At 38.8% G+C, this 27,587-nt stretch overlaps 1 protein-coding gene across 1 annotated transcript; it reads left to right on the plus strand.

Annotated features, from left to right (window-relative positions):
• LOC122552802 (creatine kinase M-type-like) lies at window positions 1–27,586 on the plus strand. Its single transcript, XM_043695761.1, has 9 exons — window positions 1–375; window positions 2,504–2,550; window positions 7,546–7,744; window positions 12,401–12,555; window positions 15,049–15,181; window positions 20,962–21,133; window positions 22,175–22,298; window positions 24,074–24,263; window positions 26,638–27,586. The coding sequence occupies exons 1-9, from the start codon at window positions 360–362 to the stop codon at window positions 26,826–26,828; spliced, it is 1,227 nt and encodes a 408-aa protein (XP_043551696.1). The 5' UTR covers window positions 1–359; the 3' UTR covers window positions 26,829–27,586.
• The last annotated feature ends 1 nt before the right edge of the window (window position 27,587 follows it).

A 27,587-nucleotide genomic window follows, 5' to 3' on the forward strand; every position in this document is an offset into this window, starting at 1 on the left:
TTATCCTGGAGGGAGAGAGTGTGTGCAGGAGGAGAATATGTCTATGCCTGCTGCAGGGGGTTTGTCCCCTCCAACCGCGTCCCCCTGTGGCTGAGACAGAAGCGACAGCACAGACCCCCCCCCCCCTCCCGCTGCTGGAACTCCCACTCTGGGAGCAGTCCTGCAGTTAAAGAGCCCCCACCTCCCCCTCCAACAACAATCCAGTTGGAAGCTGTGAATTCCCAGCTGCTGAACCATCAAGGTCACATTTGAAGTGAAATGAGTTCGAACTGACTGACTTGCTCCAAGTGCAGATGGAAATACAGTGAGCCGCCTCTACCACCAGTAAGTGCTTCATAACCCGCCCAAACGCTGCAGCCATGTGGAAACTCAAACGTAAGTTGTTCTTCATTTCATTGCGGTCTTTACGAGTTGTTGATTGAGAATCCCCCCCCGAAATAGTTTGACAGAGCAGACAAGGAGAAATCTTTTTCCCACCTGGAAAAGGATCGAGAGCTAAAAGGCATGGGTTTAACACGGTTTGGGAAGAATGCAACTGAAGAAAGAGACTGGTGTGGGTTTGGAATGCACTGTCTGGGTAGGGTGAAGAGAGGGTAAAATCAGGATGGATGTTCCCAATGACTGGGGAGACCATTACAGAGGGTCACTGTCTAAGGAGATCATTTCGGAGCTGAGATGAGGAGAAACATCTTCACCCAGTGGGCGAAAGTGAGGACTGCAGATGCTGGAGATCAGAGTCTAGATTAGAGGGGCAGGTCAGCCAGCATCTGAGAAGCAGGAAAATCGACGTTTCCGGTAAAAGTCCTTCATCAGGAATGAGGCAGGGAGCCAACAGGGTGGACAGGTAAATGGGAGGAGGTTGGGGCTGGGGAGAAGGTAGCTCAGCGTACAATAGGTGGATGGAAGTGGGGATGAAAGTGATAGGTCGGAGAGGAGGGTGAGCGGATAGATGGGGAGGAAGATTGGCAGGTAGGACAGGTATGAGGATGGTGCTGAGCTGGCAGGTTGGAACTGGGTTAAGGTTGGGGGAGGGCAAATGAGGAAACTGGTGAAGTCCACATTGATGTCCTGGGGTTGAAGTGTTCACCCAGATAGTGGTGAGCCTGTGGATTTTTCTGCCACAGAAAACAGTTGATGCCAAAAGATTCTTTCTGAGGTCTAAACGGATCAAAGGGTATGGGGAGAAAGTGGGGACTGAGTTGAAGCCATGATCATACTGAATGTGGAACAGGCATCAAGGGCTTAGTGACCTACTCCTGCTCCTATTTTCTATGGAAGTGTGGAGAAGGTAAATTCAATTGAGGCATTCAAGAGTACATAGGAACTTATTTAAATACAAATAATTGTATGGGGAAACAGCAGGAAATTGGCACCAGGTCAAAATGTTTGGGGAACTACAATGGGCCAAATAGCCTCCTGAACAATATACGGGTTTTGTGACATTGGCTAACCAGTAGCTGCTTATTCATAGGGATAATGCGATTACAGGTTGAAAAAGACTGGGTCAGTTTAATTCACGTTTTACTGGTGACACAAAGTGAGGATAATGGAGTTAAATAATCATGGCTATTGATCTATTAATTCAGCTATAGCAGGCATAGGCATTTCCCATTTTTATTATGACCAATTCATTGATTTATAGAGTTAGACAGCATGGAAACAGACCCTTTGGTCTAACTCATCCATGCCGACCAAGTTTCCCAAACTAAATCAATCTGTTTGTCTGCACTTGGCCCATATCCTTCTAATTCTTTCCTATTCACATACCTATCCAAACATCTCTTGAATGTTGTAACTACACCTGCATCTACCACTTCCTCTAGCAGTTCTTCTCACATATGAACAACCTCTGTGTGAAAAAGTTGTCCCTCAAGTCCCTTTTAAATCTTTTTCCTCTGACCTTAAAATTGTGCCCTCTTGTTTTGAATTCCCCAATCCTAGGGAAAGGACCTTTGCTAGTCAGCCTATCTATGTCCGTCATGACTTTATAAACCTCTATAAAGTCACTCCTCAACTTCTATGCTTCAGTGAAAACAATTCCCAGCTTATTCAGCATGTAATAACTTATAACTCAAACCTTCCAATCGCAGTAACATCCTGTAAATCTTTTCTGAATCCTCTCCAATTTAATAATAGCAGGGCGACCGGTCTCACCAATATACTGTACAACTGCAACATGACGTCCCAAATCCTAAACTCAATGGTCTGAGCAATGACGTCAAGTGTTCCAAATGCCTTCTTTACCACTCTGTCTACCTGTGATGCAATTTTCAATGAATTATGTACCTGAACCTCCAGGTCTCTCTGCTCTACAACACACCCAGGGCCTTATCATTTTCTATGTAAGTCCTGCCCTTGTTCTACTTACCAAAATGCAAAATTTGTTGTTACTGAGATTTCTTTATGTCTTTGTTTTGCTGAAGAGCTGACTATTTTGTTGACTTCATATTCTTATGTCACATTTCTGCACATGTCACATCTTGTCCCATGTTGTTTCTAACAGCCCCACTGGAAATGCCGCTCAGTCTCAAGTACAAGCACATTTTGGAGGTTTGTATTCTGGAATAAAACAACATTTAAACTGTCATAACATTGCAAACATGGAAGGAGTGTGCATCAGCAATGTATATGTATTTGGCCACTAGCAATAAACAGTAGCATAATTAGTTGAGCTTTTTTTTTGCTTTTGTTTTCCTGTTAGGATTGCTGGCAAATATTTGCCCATTTCTAATTGTTCTTACACTGAGTGGCTTGCTCAGCCATTTCAAAAGTAAATCACATTGTGTGGATCTGGAGTCACATATAAGGCAGACAAAGGAAGGATGGTAGATTTCCATCGTTAAGTGGTATCAATGAATGAGATACAATATTTAACAACAAAAAAATGATAGTCATGGTCACTATTATTGAGACTAACTTTGATTCCAGATTTTTTTAAATGCCTTGAATGTAAATTCAATCTATAGTGATGAGATTTGAACCTATGCCCCCTTGAGTCTGGGCCTACAGGTCACTAGTTCAGTGACATTAACATTACACTATATCTCCCCATAACACTACGTAATTTATTTTGCATTTTAAATCTTTACATTGTGAGCACAGTTTGTTTTTTGTTAGTCGATGCTGCCTGCAATAAGGTATATTTTGAATCTTCAGCAGAAAGTCCCACGCTGAGCTTTGCACAATAAGAAAGTGATCCGTTATATAATGGGCCAGTAATTTCCTGAGCCGTTTCCTGATGCCATAAAGCCTCTGGGTTTAAAGTATAATTCAAAACCAGTGGAAAATATATAAAACAATATTAATTAAAATGACATATAATTTGTTATAGACAACAAATCCTTACTAAACTCCTCAGATTGAGAGGTTTCATTGCCATTTTCATGACTTTGTGTTTGCACACTAAATTATGGATGTTGGAAATTTGAAATTTAAAAATTGCTAAATGTTGGATCTGGCAGTACCTGTGACAAGAGAAACAGTCATTAATATTTTGAGTCAAATCTCTTCTACGGTACTGAGGGAGGTAGAAATGTGATGAGTTTTATGTCGTTGACAGAGGGAAAGGTGGGACAACAAATGGGGTAGTCTGGGATGAATTAAATGACAAAGATGTCATGGTATAAAATGCAAAAAGACTGATGTTGCAGTTAAGAAAAATAAAGCATTTATCCAGACCGAGTGTAAATGGCAAACCAGAATAAGACCTCACATGGCAAAAACATAATCAAAATGGGAGAGAAAGTTTGTGGTCTGAGACTGTTGAATCCAGCAGGATGTACCATGCTAAACCTTATGATTAGAGTTTCACTGAAACACTGCAGCAGGCCATGAACAGTTCAGAGAGCATGAGAGCAAGACAATGAATTTAAATGGAAAGCTACTGGCTGCTCAGGGTCATGCTTTGGGACTGAGTGACAGGTTTCTCAAAGCAATTATCATCCAGTCTGAATTTGTTTCCCCAAATGTAGGGGAGATTGCATTATCAACAATAAATACAATGTGATAAATAGAAAGAAATACATTACTTTACCTGGAAGAATTTGTTGAGGCACTGAACAATGTGGAGACAGGAGCTAAAAGGGCAAATATTACATTGTCTGCAATTGCACTGGCAAGAATAGATGCCATAAGAAGGGGACAGAGGGCTGTGTTGATTGAGGCGTGGGCCAAGGGCATGAGATATATCGGACATGGAGAAAGAATGTGAAATGGTTGGTGTGGGAAGAGGTGATGGACTTCAGTATTTAAGTTTTTACATTCATCACATTCCTGATGAAGGGCTTATGCCCGAAACATCAATTTTCCTACTTCTCGGATGATGCCTGACCTGCTGTGCTTTTCCAGCACCACACTCTCGACATTCATCATTACAACAATGCCAATGCCCCAGTGAAATGGAGATGTGTTCTCCAATCTGCCAACCTTATCATCACCATTGCCACTTCAGGCCCATCTCCCCAATACAAAAACATGTTTTTTTTTAGGACTCCTTAGTGGAGATGGGTGTGGAATTGGGGAATTCTTGATACCAATAGTCATTTCCTCATGAACATCTGTTGTGGGGGCCAGGAAGTTCCATTTGTGTTTTACCACCTAATTGCAGTTGGAGGCATGCTCAATGACCATTGACTTTGCACACCATCCACCGTCCCCAAACAAGAAAGCTTGCTGGATCAGTTTGCTAAGTGCTTTGCAGTGAATCACAGGCCTTGATGTTGAAGTCCAACGTCAAAAGAAGCTGCTGGCCATCAGAAGTAGTTAGCTTCTGGGTCCTAAATATTGCAGTTGGAGACTTAGTCTTAAAGGTAACTAACAGTGATGAATTAAATCTTTTTGTTTGAGTCTTGCAGGGTTAGGTTTGCAAATCTTGTTGTGGGGTTGGGAGTTGTCAGACACGAGGTCTGGTGGTGTCTTCTTGAGACCCACCCTTGATCTCCATCCCTGTTTATTGATTGGCTCCAGATTGGGGCAAGTGAGGCCTTGCCCCAAGCCTGAAGGCAGTCCAAGTTGGATAAACAGCCACTTTTTTCATTTGCTTGGGGAGTTGGATAAATTGGGCCGCAGGCTGTTAAATTGTTAGCTGTTACATAAGGCCTTCAGTGATGGAGAATTGAGAAGATCCCCAATGATCATCGTTTGATTGCTGAGGTGGCAAAGGAACAGGCAAATTCCAAATGATCCAATTGTCCTTCTTGCCACTTCCTGGCCCCCTCCAGAGATGGGAAATTTGTGCCCTTAGAACCTAAACCAAACAAAATTATTTACATCAAATAATTAAGTGAAAGTTACAAGGTATAAAGCAGCAAATGATAGACTCTACAATTCTTTCATGCTCACATAATAAAGGCACCAATTACTTTTTTAACTAAATATAGCCTTTAGGGCAAGGTTTTCTCACATTAGCTTCATTCTGTTCTTTATTGTAGATAGGAATCCAGGAACTCATCTACTGCTGATTCACAGCTGAAACTGGTACACCCTTGTAAAACTGGTTCATCACAGAAATATAATAACAATCCCATTGAATTATATAAAAACAAAAAGCAGCTGACATTTGAGACTGATAACTGAGGTAGATCGGCAGCCATCCACATATGGCCATATGACTCTTGACAAAATCGGAATTGTGAACAAACTTTTGATTATGCTCTAGTTCAAACAATTAACCACGTAGACACATTGATTTGACTTCTTGAGCAACTAAAGCTTTGCTGCAGCTGATGTGCTTGGTCCCATTAGATTACTTAATAGGATAAGAACCCTTGGTGCAGGATGTGGTACATTAGCATGGATAGAGGATTGGTTAATGCGTAAGGACAGTGAATTGGGGGGGGGGAGCATTTTCAGATGCAACCTATAACTAGTGGAGTACCAAAGTGTAGTCACTACAATTATTTGCAACATATATTAATGACTTTGAAGAGGAAAATGTTACTAAGTTTGTAGATGACACAAAAATAAATAAGTGATGGAAGACAGGTAGTGGGAATAACACAGTGTCTGCAGAGCAATATAAGTAGCTTAAGTGAGTGGATGAAAATATCATCTGGGAAAATATGGTTTATGCACTTTGACAGTAAGAATAGAGAATCTGAATATTGTTTAAATGGAGAAAAGCCGCAGAACACTATAGATCAGAGAGATTGGGGAATCTTCATGCATAAAGCACAAACAGCTATCAGCCAAGTTCTGTGGTCAGTAGGGAAGACAAATTAAATGTTGGCCTTTATTTCAAAGGGAATGCAGTATTTAACGAGGCTAAAACTATACAAAGCATGACTCAGAACATGCTGAAGTTTGAGCCCCTTGCCTAATATAAGATTCAATAGCCAGAGACTTTTCCCCAGGGCAGGATCGACTGGTACGAGAAATCATAGTTTGAAGATATTAGGAGGAAGGTATAAAGGAGACATCAGAAGTAGGTTCTTTACGCAGAGAATTGTGAATGCATGGAATGCGTTGCCAGCTGAGATGGTGGAAGTGAAGTCATTGAGGACATTTAAGCGACTGCTGGACATGCACATGAATAGCAGTGAGTTGAGGGGTGCGTAGATTAAGTTACTATATTTTACATTAGGATTAAGTCTCGGCACAATATCGTGGGCCAAAGGGCCTGTTCTGTGTTGTACTTTTCTATTTACTGGCATTGGACTTTGGAAACAGTCCAGAGAAAGTTCATGAGGCTGATCCTGAGTACTGTGGGACTGTCTTATGAGGAGAGGTTGAGTAGATTGGGCCTGTATTTATTGGACTGTAGAAGTGTGAAAAGCAACCTTATTGAAACACACAAGATTCTCAGGAAAGTTGACAAGATGGATGCTGAAAGGTTGTTTCCTCATAAAGGAGAGTATTGGACCAAAAAGCATTATCTCAGAATAAGGGATCGCACATTTAAGGCAGAGATGAGGAGGGACTTCTTTCACAGAAAGTAGTGAATCTGTGGAATTCTTTACAAGAGGACTATTTAGACTGGCTCATTAAATATATTTAAGGCTGAGTTAGATTTTTAATCAGTAAGGGCAGCAGAGTTATGGGAGAAGGTAGGAAAGAGGAGTTCAGGATTATCAGACCAGCCATGATTTCTTTGAATGGTGAAGCAGAATCAATGGGCTGAATGGCCTCCTTCTGCACCTACATTTTATGTTTTTTGCACATGACTTCTATGCAAGAAAGATTTCTTGTAATGATGGGTTTTAAACACATTGCAGTGTTATTATCAAAACAAAATACAGGTAAAAGCTCATCACAAACAATCATCCACTTTTATTATAACCACATGCTGTTAAATACGTGCTGTCTAACATTCAGTATGTGTCATATTGCATTCCTCATCTATTTGTTTTTGATTGCGATCTCACAGTGTAGGTTATCTCAGTAGTTTGGATCTAATGATTTTACAAAGCAATGATGTACGAATGAGCAGTACAGTTATGTACAATTGTGCACAGACTTAATTTCCACTTCATGTTTCTTATTTCAAATTAAAGGAATTGTGATTTAAATCCATCAAAGTGATGCTGACACGATTGTTTATAATTTTAGCAATTAATGCCAAGTGATCCTACAATTTCACTTAATCTTAAAAAATTGTCGGCTGAAGAAGAATTTCCAAACTTGGCCAGAAATCAGACTTATATGGCAAAGGTTCTTACAATTCAAATGTACAAGAGACTGAGGGCCAGAGCAACTCAAAGTGGCTTCACACTGGATGATATCATCCAACCTGGTGTTGATAAATCTGGTAAGTCTCAGTTTAATTTAAAAAATACTCCTTTAGTTTTCATTGAAAAGCTAATAATGTCACATTTTATAGCAACATAAATTAAAACATTTATAAATGATACCATTATGCTACTGTAAATGATACGGCATTAAAACGCTGTATGAAATATGAGCCATCCATCTTTTCAATAACTTGGGGCATTTCAGTTTTGCAAAGTTTTGTTTGACTTATTCCTGGGAATTTGTTAAGATGACATTTGATCATATGATATTTTGTCTACCGTTTACAACTGTTCCATTTTCCCTGGTTGGGTGTCAAGCCCTGATTGACATTTTGTTTTACAGTGAGATAAATCATGGAATTTATAAAGAAAGAAACTAAAAGAAAAGAAAGATTTAAGGATGCGTAATACTTAAATAAAAACGATTTACATGATGTTTCTACAGCATTGGCCTCGATGGGAAACGCAAAAATAAAACCATTGATTCAATCAAATTCATTGAGCAAAGTGAATTCTAACCAATATGTTCATAAATTTTACAATTTGTAGCAATGTATAACAAATTATAAATCAAACAAAACTGACACCTCATTGAATTCAGTGACTCCAATACCTCCAATACCTATTTACTTTAAAAAAAACCCTGAAAGAACTGTGGATGCTGTAAATCAGAAACAAAAACACTTAAATTGCTGGGATACCTGAGTTTCCTCAGTTCTGAGGAAGGGTCACCCAACCTGAAATGTTAACTCTGATTTCTCTGCACAGGTGCTGCCAGAGCTGCTGAGCTTTTCCAACAATTTCTGATTTTTGTTTCTAACTATCTACTTCCTTAAATTGATTGACAGCCAATCTGATTTGAAATTGAAACACGTTATCTGCTTGTTGTCCTTGCTGGACATCAGCCTGTTGATTGTACATTAGTGGCCATTATCAATGTTTGGCTAAATTTCAAGTGCTAATGAGTGTCAGCATAGTAGCTGTTCCATTCACCTGAGAATGACTGAATGTTTCAAACTTTTGTACTTAAAGCTGAGAACATCTAAACTCTGGTGTATAATAGCTTCAAGTACAATGTATCAGTAGTTCCAGTTTATAAATTAAAGTCACAAGTGAGTTAAAAAGATTTTTAGGTCATTGAGACAGGAATTCTAGTAAGAGTTTGTATTTTATTTAATTCCTCAAGATTCCATTGGTAATAAGATAAGCAGCCCCGCTTTGTGGACATGTGAATTTTGTTATTTTTGCAATCCTTGATTTTTTCTGTTCCTGATTAAATGTGTAGTGACATATATGAATATACACATACATTATATACATTATATTTCCTACTGACTATTAGGGAAAAAGCAGCAATGAGTGGGTGAACTGATATGACATAGCCCTATGATTCACACTGCCATCAGAATGTCATATCTGAGTGCTGTGCAGTGAAGTCTCTCATGATAGCCTGCAGGTTGTGAGGAACATGCTTTTAGAAGGTTGACTCATCAGCAATCCTTCAATGTTTCAGATTGCCCATAGATTTGAAACATTACATGAAATGCTTGGGTATCCTGTTGACAGCATTAAAACATTGCCCTCTGCAAATCTTACAGTTTTTCTCAGTAGACCACTGAGCAATGATTAGATTAGATTAATTACAGGGTGGAAACAGGCCCTTCGGCCCAACAAGTCCACACCAACCCTCCGAAGAGCAACCCACCCAGACCCATTCCCCTACACCTAACACTATGGGCAATTTAGCATGGCCAATTCACCTAACCTAACCTGCGCATTTTTAGACTGTGGGAGGAAACCAGAAAACCCGGAGGAAACTCATGCAGACACAGAGAGAATGTGCAAACTCCACACAGACAGTTGCCTGAGACAGGAATTGAACCCGGGTCTCTGGCACTGTGAGGCAGCAGTGCTAACCACTGTGCCACCGTGCCGCCCAGAGAATGGACACGTGAATTGCCCATTGTACATGTCCCAGTATTAGCAGGCAATGTGCACCCTTGAAAAGCTGATTGATAGAATTAACCTTTCCCTCCAGAGCTGTATCGAATCATCTCTGATTCACACTATCACTGACAAGATGGGTGTAAGTGTGGGATATGTATGCTGGCCAGGCCCCAGCACACTCTCTGAACATTGGGTTTCAGCTCAGTGCTATGGGGTTTGATTAGCTCAGTTAGCTGGACAACTGGTTTGCAATGCAAATGATAGCAGGATTAATTTCCTACACTGGATGAGATTACCATGAAGGACTCTCCTTCTAAACCTCTCTTCTTGCCTGAGGTGTGGTGACCATCAGGATAAACCACTACCAGTTGTCTCTCTCCAATGAGAGAACAGTCCTATAGTCTGGTAGGACTAAGGTGACTTTACCTTTACGTGTCCACATTAAAGTGCAAGACCTTGCTTGCAATCATCAACATGGCAGCTCAAGGATCTGTGAGGTCTGAGGCTACCTGTGGTCAAGGAGCTGGTTGACTGAAAGAGATGAGCAATGCTCTGTCATGACAACTTTACGCATCCTTAGAATGTCCAAAAGGCAGCTCATCTCTCACATGGGTATGATTTCATTTGGCCCTACAGTGAAAATAGTACTAAAGTTTAAGAATGCAAATTAGGATATTTTTACAAAAGTAAAGATTATGTACAATTATGTGTCACCAATGTGCCCTCAGAACATTATTTTTCTTCTCTTCCTCCCACTATGTCTAGGTTCAGTCCTGGTTTCCACAGTGGGGTTGGTGAGAGTCTGCTCTATCATTGACCCTGTTGGCTGATCATCTTTATTTGGGGGGTGGTGGGGGGGGGGGGGATGCTTGGGCCTAATTCTGCTGAGAGGATCCCAAATGCAGGTTCACTTTTTTGAGCTTGAACCTCTGTTAGCTTTGGCATCATAGGCAATGGGGTTGGTGAATTGGGTGGTAGGGGTCATAAGGAGGGGCTGGGCTCCTCAGGACAGTCCTGAGAAGAAGCTTCTGAGTAGCCTGTGTGTGTAGTTCCTCCTCTGTCAGGGGGCCTGCTAGCGCCATCTTGTCTCCCTGAGAGGAAGGGGCAATTGAAGTGAAGTCGATGTCCCCCATCCTACTTTACCTTGTAGCTGTTGAGGTCCGTGCACATATCTGACAGAGACTGTGTACTGGACCTGTCTTTTCAGGGCAGTGGCTAAAGTCTCCATGGAGACAGTCAGGTGCATGCAAGCTACAGCCAGCATGGCACTGATAATGTTTATGGACTCCTCCATTCTTTAATTCAGTTCACCAACTGCCTCAGACTAACTTGCCTACTGTTCCTATGCCTATTTGAGCATTTTGACGGCCATTAATAGCTGACACCATGGAATCCTCTTCTGCCTGGGGCTGTACAGGTACCTGGTCTCTAGCAGTCCCAGGAGTGACAGAGATCTGGGGAGTTCTTTCCTTGATCAGATGCAGAGACACGTCAGTGATATGCTCCTTGGGTTGTGCTCCTGAGTTTAATCTATCTTCAAGAGAAAATGAGGTCTGCAGATGCTGGAGATCAGAGATGGAAATGTGTTGCTGGAGAAGCGCAGCAGGTCAGGCAGCATCTATCTTCAAACCCACCAAGGCAAATGTTTCTGAGACCCAGGTGTGCGAGTGAAAACCTTGCCATTGCACCCTGTGATAGTTCGGAATTTCCTCAGAGGTGGAAGTCAGGCTGAGGGCTGCCTGTGCTGGGTCTTCCAGTGTGGAGGTTTGCTGGGTGCTGCTACTGCCTGTGTAAGAGACGGATTTAGTTGTGCAAGAGTTTGCACAGATTCAGAATGAGTTAGTGTGGTGTGCCAGCACAGCACTGTGAAGCTCATGGGTTGGTTTTCCATGGAATTCACCCGGACCCCATCTGAGCAACCCTCCGTTGAATTAAAAGGAATGAGGAAACTGATGTTCACCAGCAACACCACCCAAGGCCGGCTTGGCTGAGGTGTAAGCTGATCTCTCCTGCAATGAGCCAAACAGAGTTCATGAGTCTCAGTGAGATGCATGTACAATTTCAGAGTTAGTTACTTGTGAGTGTGAGGTGGCAGAGAAGGATCGTGGCACTTAACCTTCTAGAGCACAAAAGATAATTTATTTTCTTCCTATGCTGTTGTGCTTTCTGTCTAACCTGGGACACAGCACTGACTTGGGCCATTAGCTATGTCCACGCTGACTGTGTCTGGTAACATAGCTTCCTTTGGTGATCTGAAGTGTAAAGGATGGTCCTCCTCTCCACCAGCATTTCCAGGTCCCTTGCCCAAAGTGGAAAGCTAACACACTTTTCTGGACCATTTCCTCAGAGATAATGATACAGGGCCACAGTCTGTGGCCTAGTTCCTGACTTGCAGAATTTGAAGAACCAACAGGGCTTTAAATATGGCATCTTTGCTGTCTGCACTGGAAGGTGCTGGCAGTGGGAGCACTTAAGTCTCTCTTGCCATTTGATTCGACAGGAAGGCTGTCGGATAGCCCAGTGACAACCAATGAGGTGACCAGCAGAGCATTGCATGCAAAGATTCACTCAGCAATGGAGCAAATGAGCCAAGTACCACAAGTCTCACTCAATAAAGCTTGATAACTGAAAATGAGACAATTCAACCCAATGTTACTCATTTAAAACATTGCTATGGAACCACGGATATAATTGTCACTACTTTATTTGTTTGCTTGCCCAAATAGAATATTCTTCCACTAGAACTGTGGGTTGTGTGGCTGGAGATGCAGAATCATATACTGTGTTCATGGAGTTCTTTGATCCTCTTATTGAACTTTATCATCGTGATTATCAACTAAACAGAATGCACAGGAGCAACTTGAATCCAGAAAACCTAAAGGTAGCTTTATAAAGTTTGTTTTGTAATTTCTACATGTTACATTTGGAAAGAATAATATATCGAACAAGACCATTTCGGCCTGTTCCAATAGGCCTGTTCCAGAAACAAGTTTGCAAAGTTCCTTATTAATGTTTCCAACTTACTTTTCGATTTTGGGTGTAGACACACGTAAACACTTCAAACTCAGAAAAGCAATAAAGCAAAGGTTACCAATTCATATCAACATGTGTCTATATAATCCAAATTTAGCAAATGTTGTCTATAGATCATGTGCTTCCTGGCATAGCCGACCTCACTATACCACCACACACCGTCCACTCTCACCACACCCTGCCAGACGTGAGTGGCAAAAAGACCAATGTCTCCTGATGTACTTAGGCTATATTTTTCCTTATGGTCTTTAATCCATTCAAAATCAGACAGTTATATGTTTTTGTGAAAAAAAAGATAAGCACTGTTTTAACTACATTCACTGGAAGTCTCCTCCATGTATTTTGAGACTGTGTTAAAATAAAATTTTTACTGATTTCAAGCCTTACAAAATCAGGAAATAAACTTGGAAAAGACAGGCTACTTCATTATCCCACTGTACATTGGTTGCAAAGTTTTCATTTTCAAATCCCCCCATCACTATGCAACCTTCCTCCAGGCACACTTTCCCCTCCTCCTTTCTCTTCCAGCTTTGATAAACAGCACAATTCCCTCTTCCACCCATTCCACTACTGAAGGGAAACCCTTAAACCATCAGGCTCCAACAGTTCAAAATTTCTTTCATAAACCCTCCATCCTGCCTCCTCATCTGCAAAAACCTTAAAAGTACCAGTGTCTCCATCAACTCCCCTTGTTCATTTCCTATTTCTGAGCCCCGACTGTGAAGTTGCCTGTGACACTTTGCTACATTAAATGTGCAGATTTACTGTAGCAGACAAAAGTCTTCATCTTTGTTCCAGTAAAAAAATGCAATTTAAGTTTCTAGTGACATTTTCAAAAACTATTCATTAACTGTTCTAACAGTCCTTTTTCACTTAATAAGACTTTATTTATTACCTAATCCTTTCTCTATTAATCTATTTTCAAACTTTAACATCCATCTAATGTTTTTAGAGAATGTTTTATCATTTATGTTATAAGTATTGTATAGACAATGTTATTTTTAGTTTTTAATAATGATTTCTAATGGAAATATAGAAGTTCTATTTTGCTCATGGTGTTGTGGCAATGTATATATAATTTGACATGCACCCACCAGCGCTGATTTACTTCCAATACTACTTGCTGTTCTATATTTCATGAAGTCAACAGTTTCTGCTTACATTTAAAAGGTTAGAATATTAAATCATTATTTTCCAGAAAGTCCAATTTCTAACTTTGCTTCTCGCTGGTCCTGTCATCAGTGCACAGGGAAATTCCTCCTGATGGAATTGCATTTCTTCTCTAAATGCCTTCACACCCAAATTTGTATCACATACCTGGCATAACTGCAAGTCAGAATGGGGTCTAGTCAAAATAAAACTTGTACTGTTACAATCCAAGCTAACGTTATTACTAGACAAGAGAGATTCCATACTGCAACCTAGCATGATAGATGATGTTTCGTTTTCTTTTGATTTGAACAGTTTTCACTTGCTGAACTATTAGCACATGATGCTGTAGATTTTAAAAACAAAACAGAAGTTTATTAACATAAGAAATAAAGATAAAATAGGATAAACAAACTGTCTACTATTCAAATATTTTTAAATAGACAGTAAAAGTGCAATGTAATTAATCCCAAAACATTCATTTATAAATTGAAAAGAGAAACAACAGTTTTTGTAAAGCATCCAAAACACAGTCCTGGTACAGTCTCCGAAAACACACCTTGTATAGTCCCCCAAAACATAACTCATACCAGCTTTGAGTAACCTCCTCTGCATTTTATCCCAATTTTTTAGCTCTGGGAGTATCACTATCTTTGCTTTCACTGAATCTTCCCATTCTCGGGAGCACTAGTCTATACAAGCATCTACAAGCATAGGACTTCACAGGAAGTCAAAGTGAAAATAGAAAAAATCTCTCTCTAAATTTAAAAAGCCCTTTCTGATATTCTAAACTGGAGTTTGTTTATCTTGTGCAGTTGTAAAACCCTACCAATGTGTATTAAAAAATTAAAGCTTATAAATTATATAGTCTCAAAAATTCTTTTGAAATAAATCACAACAGGTAAGAAAAAAACTAAAGTCAGTTATGATCTTCAGACACACAGAAAGCCCACATTATTAATAAAAAAAAACAAAACTTATAAAAAATTATAGTAAAGTCATACAGTCTACACTACATTAACTAACCATACAATTGGGCTGGCAGTGCACAATGACAGGAGCTCCACAAACCTTGTACTGAGTCTATGGATTAAAATCCTTATGTTTATACTACTTGTATCCATTAATTAATAACAATTGAATGGCTGGTTAATAAAAGGCCTGTAATTATTTATTACCCTTCTCCCTGCAGGGTGGAGCTGATTTAGATGAACTCTATGTGTTGATCTGTCAAGTGAGCACAGGACGTAATGTGGATGATTTTTGTTTCCCACCTCACTGCAGCCGTGGAGAGAGACGTGCACTGGAAAAACTTGCCAAAGAAGGTGATTTATTTTGTTTGTTCATTATTGAAGAAATTAGAAATAACAGAACATTTACCTAAATCTCCAACATTATCCATATTTGAATCCTGCCAATGATACCAGAGGTCACATGATATCAACTTTACAAATGACTTCTGATATGCCTGTGACAAAAGCAACCTTCTTTGTTTGTCTCAATGTATGCAGTCTTTGACAAGGTTGACCACAGCATTCTCCTTTGAGACCTCTCCCTGTTGTCCAGTGCATGAGACCATTCCCCTTCCGCCTCCACCCTCATCTCCCTAACATCCCCTGACATTTCACTTGTCTCAGATTATCTGTTGTTTAAACCCTCATTTGTGGCTTTTTAAAAGAAAATCTCTAGTGTGGACTATTCCAACGCATTCCTCTTGGTCTGCCACATTTAGATTACTTACAGTGTGGAAACAGGCCCTTCGGCCCAACAAGTCCACACCGACCCGCCGAAGCGTAACCCACCCATACCCCTACATTTACCCCTTTACCTAACACTACGGGCAATTTAGCATGGCCAATTCACCTGACTTCTCATTCTCATTCAAGATCATCCAGCACTCTAATGCTTAACTCAATTAAGCTTCATTCACTTGTCCTACATTGACTCCTGGTAAAGCAGAATTTTAAAATTCTCTTGCTCATTTTTAAATCCTTCTCTGATTTTTGCTCTCCTTAATGCTATCATCTCCTACTATCCCCACAACCCTCCAAGGTATAGAGTCATTGCGTCTTACAGCACAGGAACAGACCCTTTGGTCTAACCAATCCATGCCAACCATAATCCCAAACTAAACTAGTGTCACCTGCCTGACCCTGGCCTATATCCCTCCAAACATTTCTTGTTCATGTAACTGTACCCACATCCACCACTTCCTCTGGAAGTTCATTCCACACACAAACCACTGTCTGTGTAAAATAAATTGCCCATCATATCTTTGTAAAATCTTTCTCCTCTGACTTTAAAGATATGCTCTCTAATTTTGAAATCCCCCACAGGGAAAAAAAAACACCTGCCATTCACCTTATGACTTTATAAACCTAAACCGCCTATAGTCCAGTGAAAAAAAGTCCAAACCTATCCAGCCTCTCCTTATAACCCACACTTCCATTCTTGGCAACATCCTGGTAAATCTCTTCTGAACCCTCTCCAGCTTGATAATATCCTTCCTCTAACAGGGCTGATATCTGTGCTCACATTTTGAGCATTACTGAGTTTAATCATTCCACCATGGTTGACTGTGCTCTGGGCTCTGGAATTCCTTTTGTAAACATCTGATCTCTACTCATTGTCCTTTCCCTTTGACCAAGCCTTTGATCACCTGACTGCATATATTCTTATGTCACGTCATTGTTTATGCCTTGATGCTCCTTTGCTGTGTTTTATTAAATTAAAGGTGCTATATAAATGCCATAAATCCCATTTCTCTGGCTCAATAATACGTTTGTTGCATATATATTGACATTAATGTCAACCCACCTTTTCAGCCATGGCATTACTCACATTACCAGTCAGTCTCAATTTTGCTCCCATCAAAGTTTTGTTTTATTTACTGATACCTTATGACTGGTCGCAAGGGATCAAGCAGGTAATATGAGCTCTGTTGTGAATATGAAACAACACATCGACTTTTTGCATTGGATGCTTACAAAATTTCAAAACAACACACCCACTCTTACTTTTATATTTGGTGCATAAGTCAACAATGGTTTTTAGAGGGATTTTTTCAATGTTTTAAATGTTGATTCAGACACCAATGTCTACGGTATAATCTGGTGTTTCGTTTCAGCTTTAGCATTCGCTAAACTATTGAGTGAATTGAGTTTTATCACCATCTAGTGGTAATCTAGTGATACAACATTAGGTAAAAACAATGACTGCAGATGCTGGAAACCAGATTCTGGATTAGTGGTGCTGGAAGAGCACAGCAGTTCAGGCAGCATCCGAGGAGCAGTAAAAATTCCTGATGAAGGGCTTTTGCCCGAAACGTCGATCTTACTGCTCCTCGGATGCTGCCTGAACTGCTATGCTCTTCCAGCACCACTAATCCAGAATAGTGATAAAACACTACAACTGTTGCTCTTGTCATCAGACAGAATAAGCAGCTATTGATGATCCATCAACAGTCGCATCCGAAAATAACATTCTGCTTTATGCTATTTTTATCATCTTCCATTCAAAGAATATTTAGGATGCTAATGAAGCATTCACCCACACTTCTTTGTCTATTTGTCTGTCTATGATCCCATGTAACCATACAGTTTTAGATAAATGTAGACTACTGTACACATAATTTGATCATTGTTCATTTAAACTAAAAATTTCCAACATTTTTGCATTGCAATAGAGGAATACTTCTACAAAAAGAACAAAATGTGGAGCTTTTAAACAAGATGATACTCAGATAAAACCTCTTGCTTTAAGTTTATACCTCTCTAAACTCATCAGCTAATATTCCATAGAAATCTGTTTTTGGGCTGACATTGCGCTATGCTGAAATTTTCAATGTTTTATAATTTAATAATTACCCCACCATTGAACCTAGCTCACATATCCCCACAATTTGTTCACTTCATTTGATATAATATAATTTAACTCATGAGTAATATTTGTTAAATTTGCAGTACATGAAATCCACTTAAATGCAAATACTTTGTTAGAATCCATACAACATCAGATTAATTTGAGATGATTCATTGCAACCATATTCTTGATTTGTCATGTATGAAACTCCATCTTTACAAGTTCTATTTAAATGCATGAAAAGCCTCTTGGTAACATTCAGCCATAGTGATAATTTTCTTGTTTGTTACAAAGAGTCCTTTGGTCAAACAATGTCTGCCAATTGGAGATAAAATGTTCTATGATTCAATTTAAAACAAAAAGAAGAGAATTCTCTCTTTATCCCAGGAAGCATTCTTCCTCAACCAAAAAGACCAAACCTATGTGGAAGCTTCATGCAGACAATTTGACTGCCAAGTTGTATATATATCAACTGTGACTACAGAACTAACTGATTGGCTGTGGTTCATTTGATACGTGGTGATGTAAGGTGTTTTGTAATTATTAATTTACACTTTTCTTCCTCTGCTTATTCACTTTAGAGATTGAAATAGGTCATGGTCTTAAGATTGCTTGCCTCGATATTTTTGAATTGTAGCTTTCTTTTTACTCAACTTCCTCCTTGTTTCTCACACTAGCTGCCCATCCAACCTAATTACATTTCCTGATACCATTCAAGGAGCCCTATATGTTGTTTTGAACTTCAGGTCACACCCTAAGCCATATCTTTCTATTCCATTAATTGACCTTTCTCCACAATTACTTGTCATCAACACTCACTTGTTACCAGGTCGTGAATGCTTCAATGTTTTGTGATTAATATGATTTCAATGGGTCTTCTTTGTTTCCTCAGAAAATGTCTCCAGAAACTGAGCCTCGATCGGCCACCTTACATCCTAAATCAGAGAAGGATTCAACCCTATTTGCCCTTTGTTTTATTTCAGGCCTTACCCCTCACCTTTGTCCATAAATAGGATCAATGTATGTGTTGAAACTATAATATAGAATCAGTTCATTTGCCTGACCCATTTAGGCTGGTGTTCGTTCCTTTCACAAGCAGTAATCCTAATCCCTTATTGTCGACTTTGTCTCCATTTTTCCTTATCCTTCTTTTCTTCAATCTAGCAAATTACTAAGTGATCACTGCTTCAGTCAGTTATTCCACTTTCCACAGTTTCACAACCTTCTGTGTGGAAACATTTTGTGTGCTTTTTGTCCAATATCAGTCACATTTAAACATATATTTTTATTCTTCTCCATTATAAATCCTACAATTACATAAAAATGTCTTCATAATTTTAAATATGTGATTTGCCCTGTTCTCTTAATAATATTGCCAATTTTAGAAGTCTTCTGTTGTAATTGTACTTTCCTATATCTAGCAACATTCTGGTTACTCTGTGTTGCACCATTTCTATTATCCCAATATGCTTCCTATAGAAAGGAACCTAAAATGGGATACTCTACTGTACCTGCGGTCTTACTACTGGTTTTATGCAGATTCACCACTACACCCTCAGATATGCCACTCTAAATGATGTTTCTAAAAAGATAATGTTGTTACAGTCTGTTCCTACCTCACTCCATTACAAACTCACTTCACATATGCTTTCTGCTCAAACTGTCCAGAATATCTATCTGACAGTCCATCTTTTATGACAGAACACCAAATCAGACCAAGTAGATCTATGGGAAAACAGTGTATAGTAATGGATGGATGCCTGTATGAAAGGAGATAACTAAGCGTGAGGCCATTTCCATTGAAGAATGCAACAGTTGTTCAAGTGCATCAATAAACTTGCTATCTTTTAAATTCCTGATTGTGATATGGATATCTACTATTATTGCCATCAATTATGTAAATGGCTGCTTTGAGTCAACTTTTATTGTTCTGCTGTGATGTTTTACAGTGCAGCCTTTCTTAATGTCATAACTTCTGATTTTGTCAAGAGATTGGCACCACTAACAACTAACTAAGGTGCTGTCACTTAAGGATGTCTAATTTTAGCAGATTTCCCCCCAAAAATATTAATTACAAAATGCTATTTAAAATTGCATCTTTTATTATTCTTTTCCTGTTTTTATTTTTACTTTTAACACTTTGAAAAAAAAAATGTTGTGAGTGAACAGTTTTCATTTCCATACCACTGCTGATATTTTTGTCCACTGCTTTTGGTCTCTTTGTGATTTGCCCAAAGAGACCTCTGAAAATTTGTTTAAGAAAGGAACAACCTGGAAACTGGCCAGTTTCCCTGTCATGCATAGAACGTACACTGACAGCTGAATAGTGGCAGCAAGCATTCCTACAACAAAGACTGGTATTTGCTGTGGCTGCTAAGTTAACATCAGCATTGTTGCACACCATGGATTGAATGCAGTAGAGCTATAATAGACTCTTTGGTTTTCAACAACTAAGCAGTTAGTTTACACTTTTTGGTGACTTGGATTGAGGAGAATGACCTATGGTGCATTTTGTATTGCATTGCTGATACGTTATATGGGCGTATCCTAAATTATGCTAATATATTTTAATCAAAATGATTACAATGTCGAGCTATGGAGTATAATATTTTCCCCAAAAGTAATTAGACATATTCAATTGCACAGATTGCAATTTAAAAAAAACTAAAGGAAGACTTGCATTTATATAGTGTCTTTCATATTTGTCTTTTACAAGTATGGGCCAAACCAAGGCAGGTGTTACTGGTTTAGTTTGGGAACATGGTTGGCATGGATTAGTTGGACTGAAGAACTATACAGCATCCAAACAGGCTCTATGATTCTGTAAATGCATTATAATCAACAAAGTGTTTTTGAAGTGTAATGTTGTAATATTAGAACCACAAAAGCTATTTGCACACAGCACTCTCCCACAAACAGCAATGTAATAATGACCATATCATTTGTATTCTTCTAACTTTAAGGGATAAATATTGGCCAGAATACAGGGAATGCCCAGATGGACATGTAAATGGGACTTCAGTTTACTATCTCCTCTGAAAGATGCATTTCTACATGCACAGTATTCCGTCAGTACTGCACCTAATGGCAACCTTCATTTTTGTGCTGGTTTGGAAGTAATTAAAAAAAAACTTTTTTGTAAAATGATGTTTTTATGAAGCTAAAAGCTCATCATCTATAGTCTATGCAGGTATTAACCATAAGTGTTTTCATTTACTTTCTCTTGACAAATTATAAACTACAGCCCTCAGTGCATTAGATGGTGAATTTAAGGGAACGTATCATTCGCTGAAGAACTTAAGTGAGGAGAAACTTCAGAAACTGACTGCTGCTGGAATCCTTACTGATAACCTTATTTCTCCAATAATGCTTTCATCTGGTATGGCCAGAGATTGGCCAGATTCTCGGGGAGTCTGGTAAGTTTTCATTTTAATCTAAAATGTTTATCAAGGGCAATGGAACTGCATATTGCAACCAAGAATGATAAATCCTGGGCTTGCTTTTTCCATGTTATTGACTTTCTGATCTTGGTTGTTCTGAGGCACTGGAATCTTATGCCAATCACAAGTGGACTTAGGCCACCTTGTTTCTCCTGCTGGAAATCCAAAGTAGCATCAAGAGACTGCTGAGCATTTGGTGAGCAAAATAGTTGGTTACAAAATATCTATAGTCTGGAGATAGCTGTATCGCAAAAGAAAAAAGAATGGAATCAAATGGAGGTCCTGCCTCAGATTGGTTTCATCCATCCATGAGGGTGACTTTGGAGAAACTATGAGAAATTTGTTTGGCCATAGCAGGAGAGAATGGGGAACTTACATTTATTAAAAAAAACATTGACATAAGGCAGTTTGTACAAATTGGATCTTCCTGAGAATCTGAATAAATTTGCATGCATTTGTAAAAATGTTACATCTTCAAGAAATTTTTTTAAAATTATCTTCTTGTTTTTCAAATTCAACCTTATTGCTTTATGATACTTAACAAAGTAGGTGAAAATTTCTGACTTTCTCAAAACTTAGTTCTCTCAAAACAATAGTTGTGCATTAAATGAAAATTAAATGCTAAAAAGTTAAGATAGTCAGGTGCAGAGAAAGAGCTCATGAACAGAATTTAATTGCCGCACCAGGGGTGGGTGGTGGGAAAGAGTTGGAAAACTGGTCAAATCCCCATTGTGGCCATTTTTAGGAAGTCCTAAGGGATTAAGTCCAAATCTGGCACATACCTGCTCATTGTCGGTCTTCCTGGTTTTCTGGGGGAAATTCCACCAATTCACAGACTTCCTGCTGCTGTGCAGAGAACTGTTGGCTGATTCAAGGTATTGCAACAGTATTGCAGAGCGACCTACATCAGAGATTGATGATGGAGCCCAAGAAAAAAGGTGGAGCAGTTCTATCAGGGCCTGCAAGAGGAATTGAATTTCAAAGAAATTTACGTGATCATAAATTTACCTTCTGCAGGCACAATGATATGATGAATTTTATTGTCTGGGTCAATAAAGAAGACCATCTTCGCATTACTTCCATTCAAGATGGTGGAAATATGAACCAAGTGTTTACACGCTATTGTTTGGGTCTTAAAAAGGTATGCAATTGCTTTCATTTTCTCATTACATTCATTTCAAAAAGACCAAATGAATGTAAAATTAAAGCGAAATACAGCAGATGCTGAAAAACTGAAATAAAATTGAATGTTCATAATTTGTCAACATTAGGATACAAGAAATTTCCTAAGATGTTTCCAACTTCATTTTTTCTATCTGGCAGAAATGTCTGCGAAGTCATAAGTTTATTCTGTGGAATGGTAAGGCAAATTTCATCAGTATACTCTTCTGCACTTTCCACGAATTGGCTAGATACTTTCTAGATGAAGCTTCAATATTCTCCATTTGGATCAGTGTGTGTGGCATCAAAAAGGCTAAAATTAAGAATGGTAATTCAGGGAAGATACAAATTAGTTACGTTGCTTTATTCCTTTCTTAGCATAGCGCTTAGCATATTGTTTGGTATTTCCCAGTAGAAAGCAAGGGAGACTCTTTGCCAGGCTGTAGTTTCTATTGAAAAGCAGCTAATGCGTGTGATGTTGGTAGAAGTTGGGAATCCAGTCTCACCAGAAAGGAAGGATTAGTGGTGAAAAGATTAGAAAACGACATTCCTTCAAAAATGACATGTATGAGAGTGCCTATATTTATGATGATGTACAGCTCGACTGCTATTACTTAGCTGGAATTAAGAGTTAGCCTGATAGTGGGTTTGGAGAAGATTTGTAGCTCAGGTTGAAGTTCTGGATGTAGGTTTGCTCGCTGAGCTGGAAGGTTCATTTTCAGATGTTTTCGTCACCATCCTAGGTAATATCGTCAGTGAGCCTCTGGTAAAGCACTGCTGTCACGTCCTGCTTTTGATTTATATGTTTGTTTCCTTGGGTTGGTGAAACAATCATCCCAACACCCACAAATGAAGCTGCATTAGAACATTATCTTAACGAGCCACCACAAACTGCAGCACAGGGGAACGATGAGGAGCAGAGGAAAATCACCTATATAGCATATCGAAAAAGAATGGGTACCCAATGAACACAGTCTGTCGGTTTCTCAGCAACAAAACCAAACAAGCAGACAAACACGCCCAGAAACCCTAGACACTCTCCTCTACATCAAAGACATCTTGGAAATGACTGCCAGACTACTCAGACCTATTGGAATCATGGTAGCCCACAAACCCACCAACACACTAAAACACCAGCTAATGAGCTTAAAAGACCCTATACAGACAAGCAAAATGAACATCATTTACAAAATACCTTGCAAGAACTGTAACAAACATTACATTGGACAAACAGACAGAAAACTAACCACCAGGATACATGAACATGAACTTGTCACAAAAAGACATCACTAGTATCCTTACATACAGATGAGGAAGGACACCACTTTGACTGGGACAACCCGTCCATCCTAGGACAAGCCAAACAGAGACATGCACGAGAATTCCTAGATGCATGGCATTCCAACCGGAGCTCTATCAACAAACACATTAATTTGGTTCACATCTACTACCCTCTGAGAAAAAGAACAGGAAATGACATCACCACAGGAAATGACATCACTAACCTAAGGAAACCCAAGCACATAAACAGAAAGTAGGACATAACACCTGTGCTTCACTTGAGGCTCACTGATATGGTGACAAAACATCTGAAAACGAACCTTCCACCTCAGTGAGCAAACTTACATCCAGAATTAGCCTGGTATTTGAAGAGAAGACTGTTGTTGGAGAGTGTGTCTTTTTCTATTTGTTGATGACTAGCATTGAGCCATACACCTTTGGAAGTTGAAGAACTTACTCTTGTTCTTGATTTAGCTTGAAGAAATATACCAGCAGAAAAAACACCCCTTCATCTGGAAGGACAATTTAGGATATGTGTTAACCTGTCCTTCAGATCTTGGCACTGGTATGCGGGCAAGTGTCCTTGTTAGACTGAAGTACATCAGTAAACATCAGAAGTTCGGTGAGATCTTGCAGAGATTACGTCTAGAAAAGAAGCCTACTGGTACTGTATTATAAGAAAACACTTCTCACTAATGTAAATAACCAATGAAATAGAAAAAAAGAAGTATGTGGTAACCAAAGTCTGAATAAACTGACAATAACAAACATATAATAACATCTAACACTTCTGCACCTCATGTGAAAAGCTCATGCTACATCATCATAACATACTAACTTCTGACTTGATTTTATTTCAAGAAAATGCACAGAAAGTTTTTACATTTCTGAGGCGGATATCTGATTTGAATATCTTTTTTGCTTGTTCAATATCCTAACATATATATTTGCATATTGGGCTTATCTATGCACATATTCAAAGCTGGGATATACATATTTTATTATCCAAGTAAATGGTTTTGTTTTTCCAGTATAGCAATTTTACTGAACTATATAATTTGGCAAATACTTTTATCTTTTAGAATCACCTGTTGGGAGACAGTTACATCAGTGTGATTAAGTCTTGCACCCATCCCCATAACTGTATTTCAATCTCTATCAGCATTCTTTCCTTGCAAAAACATTAACTAGTCCCTCAAAGTCACAAATAACATCCAGGAAATATATTTCCCATACCTCTCCAAGCTAAAATTTTCAGTCATAGAGATGTACAGCAAAGAAGCAGACCCTTCGGTCCAACTCGTCCATGCCGGCCAGATATCCCAACGTAATCTAGTCCCATTTGCTAGCACCTGGCCCATATCCCTCTAAACCCTTCCTATTCATATATCCATCCAGATGCCTTTTAAATAATGCAATTGTACCAGCCTCCACCATTTCCTCATGCTCATGTTTGAATCAGTTCATGGCCAACTTCTATCTCTGTAACTTCTAAACCCAGAAATTTCATTTTGGTTCAACTCTGGTGTTTTAAGACACCCCTATTGCCTTTGCCTCACCATTACTGCTTCTATCCTACCCTAAGTTCTGAACTGTGTTCACTAAACTGCCCTCCAACTTTAAATGTAACCACTCTTTAGTCGAGACTTTAGTCATCCCTTCATAATATTTTTTCCTCAATTTATAAAAACTTCTGTATTTCATTATAGTTGCATTTCATCAGTTATACAAGGTGGCATCAGTTGCTTACAACTAGCCTACAGTCCACACTTCTAATATTTACCCCATCTTCAGCCATCAATGTCTTCCAGTGTCCACTGATGTGCCAGTCCTAAAGCAGGCCATTCCAACTGGGATATTAAACTATTAAAATTGCTTTCCAGACTCTGAGCCTAAATGTGATAGCTCCACTCCCACCAGACAGGTTGCTTTAAATTCTCCTAATCGGTTTCCATCCACATACCCACTTTGAATTCTGCTCTTGTACTTCAGGATTAAGCAACAACTCTGAGTGCTTTCATGCTGCTCCCCAACAAATCTTAACTGTAATCCTGGGCATCAACTATGAACAGCACAGTACTTTTAAAGTGCTGAAATATTTACAATACATATTCCAGAAATAGTATACTATAGGAATCTGAGCTCATTTCATTTTGGATTCATTATTGTTTATCTTTTGTTTCACAACAGTGCATTTTTTGGTCTGCTAAATTCTTAGAAACTCTTAAGTTCCTGTAATGAAACATAAGTTCATTGACCAATTCTTCTATTAGCTATTGATTTACAGCAAAAACTGATTAAATGATAACAGGGCTATAATTTGCTGCAGTAAAACAACACATTTGATCACAACATTTATAGGCCATACATTGCTGGAAGTGCTAGCCAATAATGGCACTGAGGTAAATGAGGCAACTGGGACCAGAGTGAAAAGAGCAAGCAATTAGATTAAACTAATTAGATTGAAGAATTGTGAAATGAACACGATGAGGACTGCGAAGAAAGTTTGAATTAGAATGGGCAAACAACACCAAATCAGTACAGCAAGACCGCATTGAGAGAGAATGAAAGTACATAACGGCAAAGTAAAAAAAATTAAATACCCCAAAAAACAACACTGTACTTGTTGTAGTTATGACGGTGTCAGAGAGGTTCATTACCAGTAATTAACAATACATACTCTTTTAAAAACATTTTATAGACAGACAGAATTTTGATTGGCGTACTTTGTATCTACTGCATAAGTAAGGCAACTTAATCTAGATAAGTGTTGAGACAGTGAGATGTCATTTTCATTAACTTAATGGTGGAATGGAACAGGAACTTCTTAATTTTTGCATTAAAATGTACATCTGCTTCTCACCTGAAGTTGCTGTAAAATTTGGCATAATTTGAGTTCTATTAGCCTCATGATTTCTAATTATTACACCAATATTTGCAGAATCCTTTTCAACATCCTGTTCACTTTTATAGACTATTACAATCACTGAAACTATAGTTATATTTATTAACTGATCCTGAATCACTGTATCCTGTAGGTGCTGTGAATGCTTCTGCTGAAGTCTGGGACATTTCCAATGCAGATCGAATTGGTTTCTCAGAAGTGGAATTGATGCAGTTGCTAGTTGATGGCATTAAGCTGCTGATCAACATGGATAAACATATTGAACAAGGGAGACCTATTGAAGATCTTTTTCCCACTCAGAAGCAGATGGACATACATGAATAATTATTTACAGCATAGAGATGGAAATTAATATTTCAGAGGAAGGATTCCTGCAAAAAATAACCTATTGATACAAATAAATATGCTTCTGAAATAAAACTAATTTACAAATGAGAACTGTTACATATTAATTATACATTTTTAAGATTTCAATACTTTTGAATGTAATTTTCTATACAAAGATCAATATCCAGGAATAAGAAATGTGATTCTTACACTACTGTCAGCAAATCGCAGTGAGCTAGAGGCTCACAGGAATAAACTGATACATGATAAAATGTAGCTTTGGGTATCTAAAGTGATCTCTAACAAATCAATACATGGTTTCTAGTGTGATTTTTTTTCGCCAAATTACTTTTGAAAGAAATAACATCTTGCTAAAGGTACAATTCCATGGATCCCAACTGCTCTTAAGAACCCCAGCATTATTCGTTTCTGCCTTGACAGTTAAATCCATCAAGTTGTTCTCTGCTAAACGCGTAGACTGCAGAAGTTTCTGCATATTCATCCAAAGCAGATACTCTGGCCAGTTTTCTAAAGAATAGACACATTGAAGGCATTTGTCTAAGCACATCTTAGCACAGACTGCAAATTCAAACAGATATTCTTCATTTGTATGAATTCAATGAATTGCGAGTGAGAATTTAAAATATCTTAATGCATTCTTGTGGATTGAGGAACAGGAAGAGGATCTTCAAATCTTCTTGTCTTTGTCATTTTAACAAGTGCTTAAAGAATAACTACCAGCAAGCACTGGACTTG

The sequence above is a fragment of the Chiloscyllium plagiosum genome, chromosome 9, assembly GCF_004010195.1.
Source record: "Chiloscyllium plagiosum isolate BGI_BamShark_2017 chromosome 9, ASM401019v2, whole genome shotgun sequence".
Classification (NCBI taxonomy): domain Eukaryota; kingdom Metazoa; phylum Chordata; class Chondrichthyes; order Orectolobiformes; family Hemiscylliidae; genus Chiloscyllium; species Chiloscyllium plagiosum.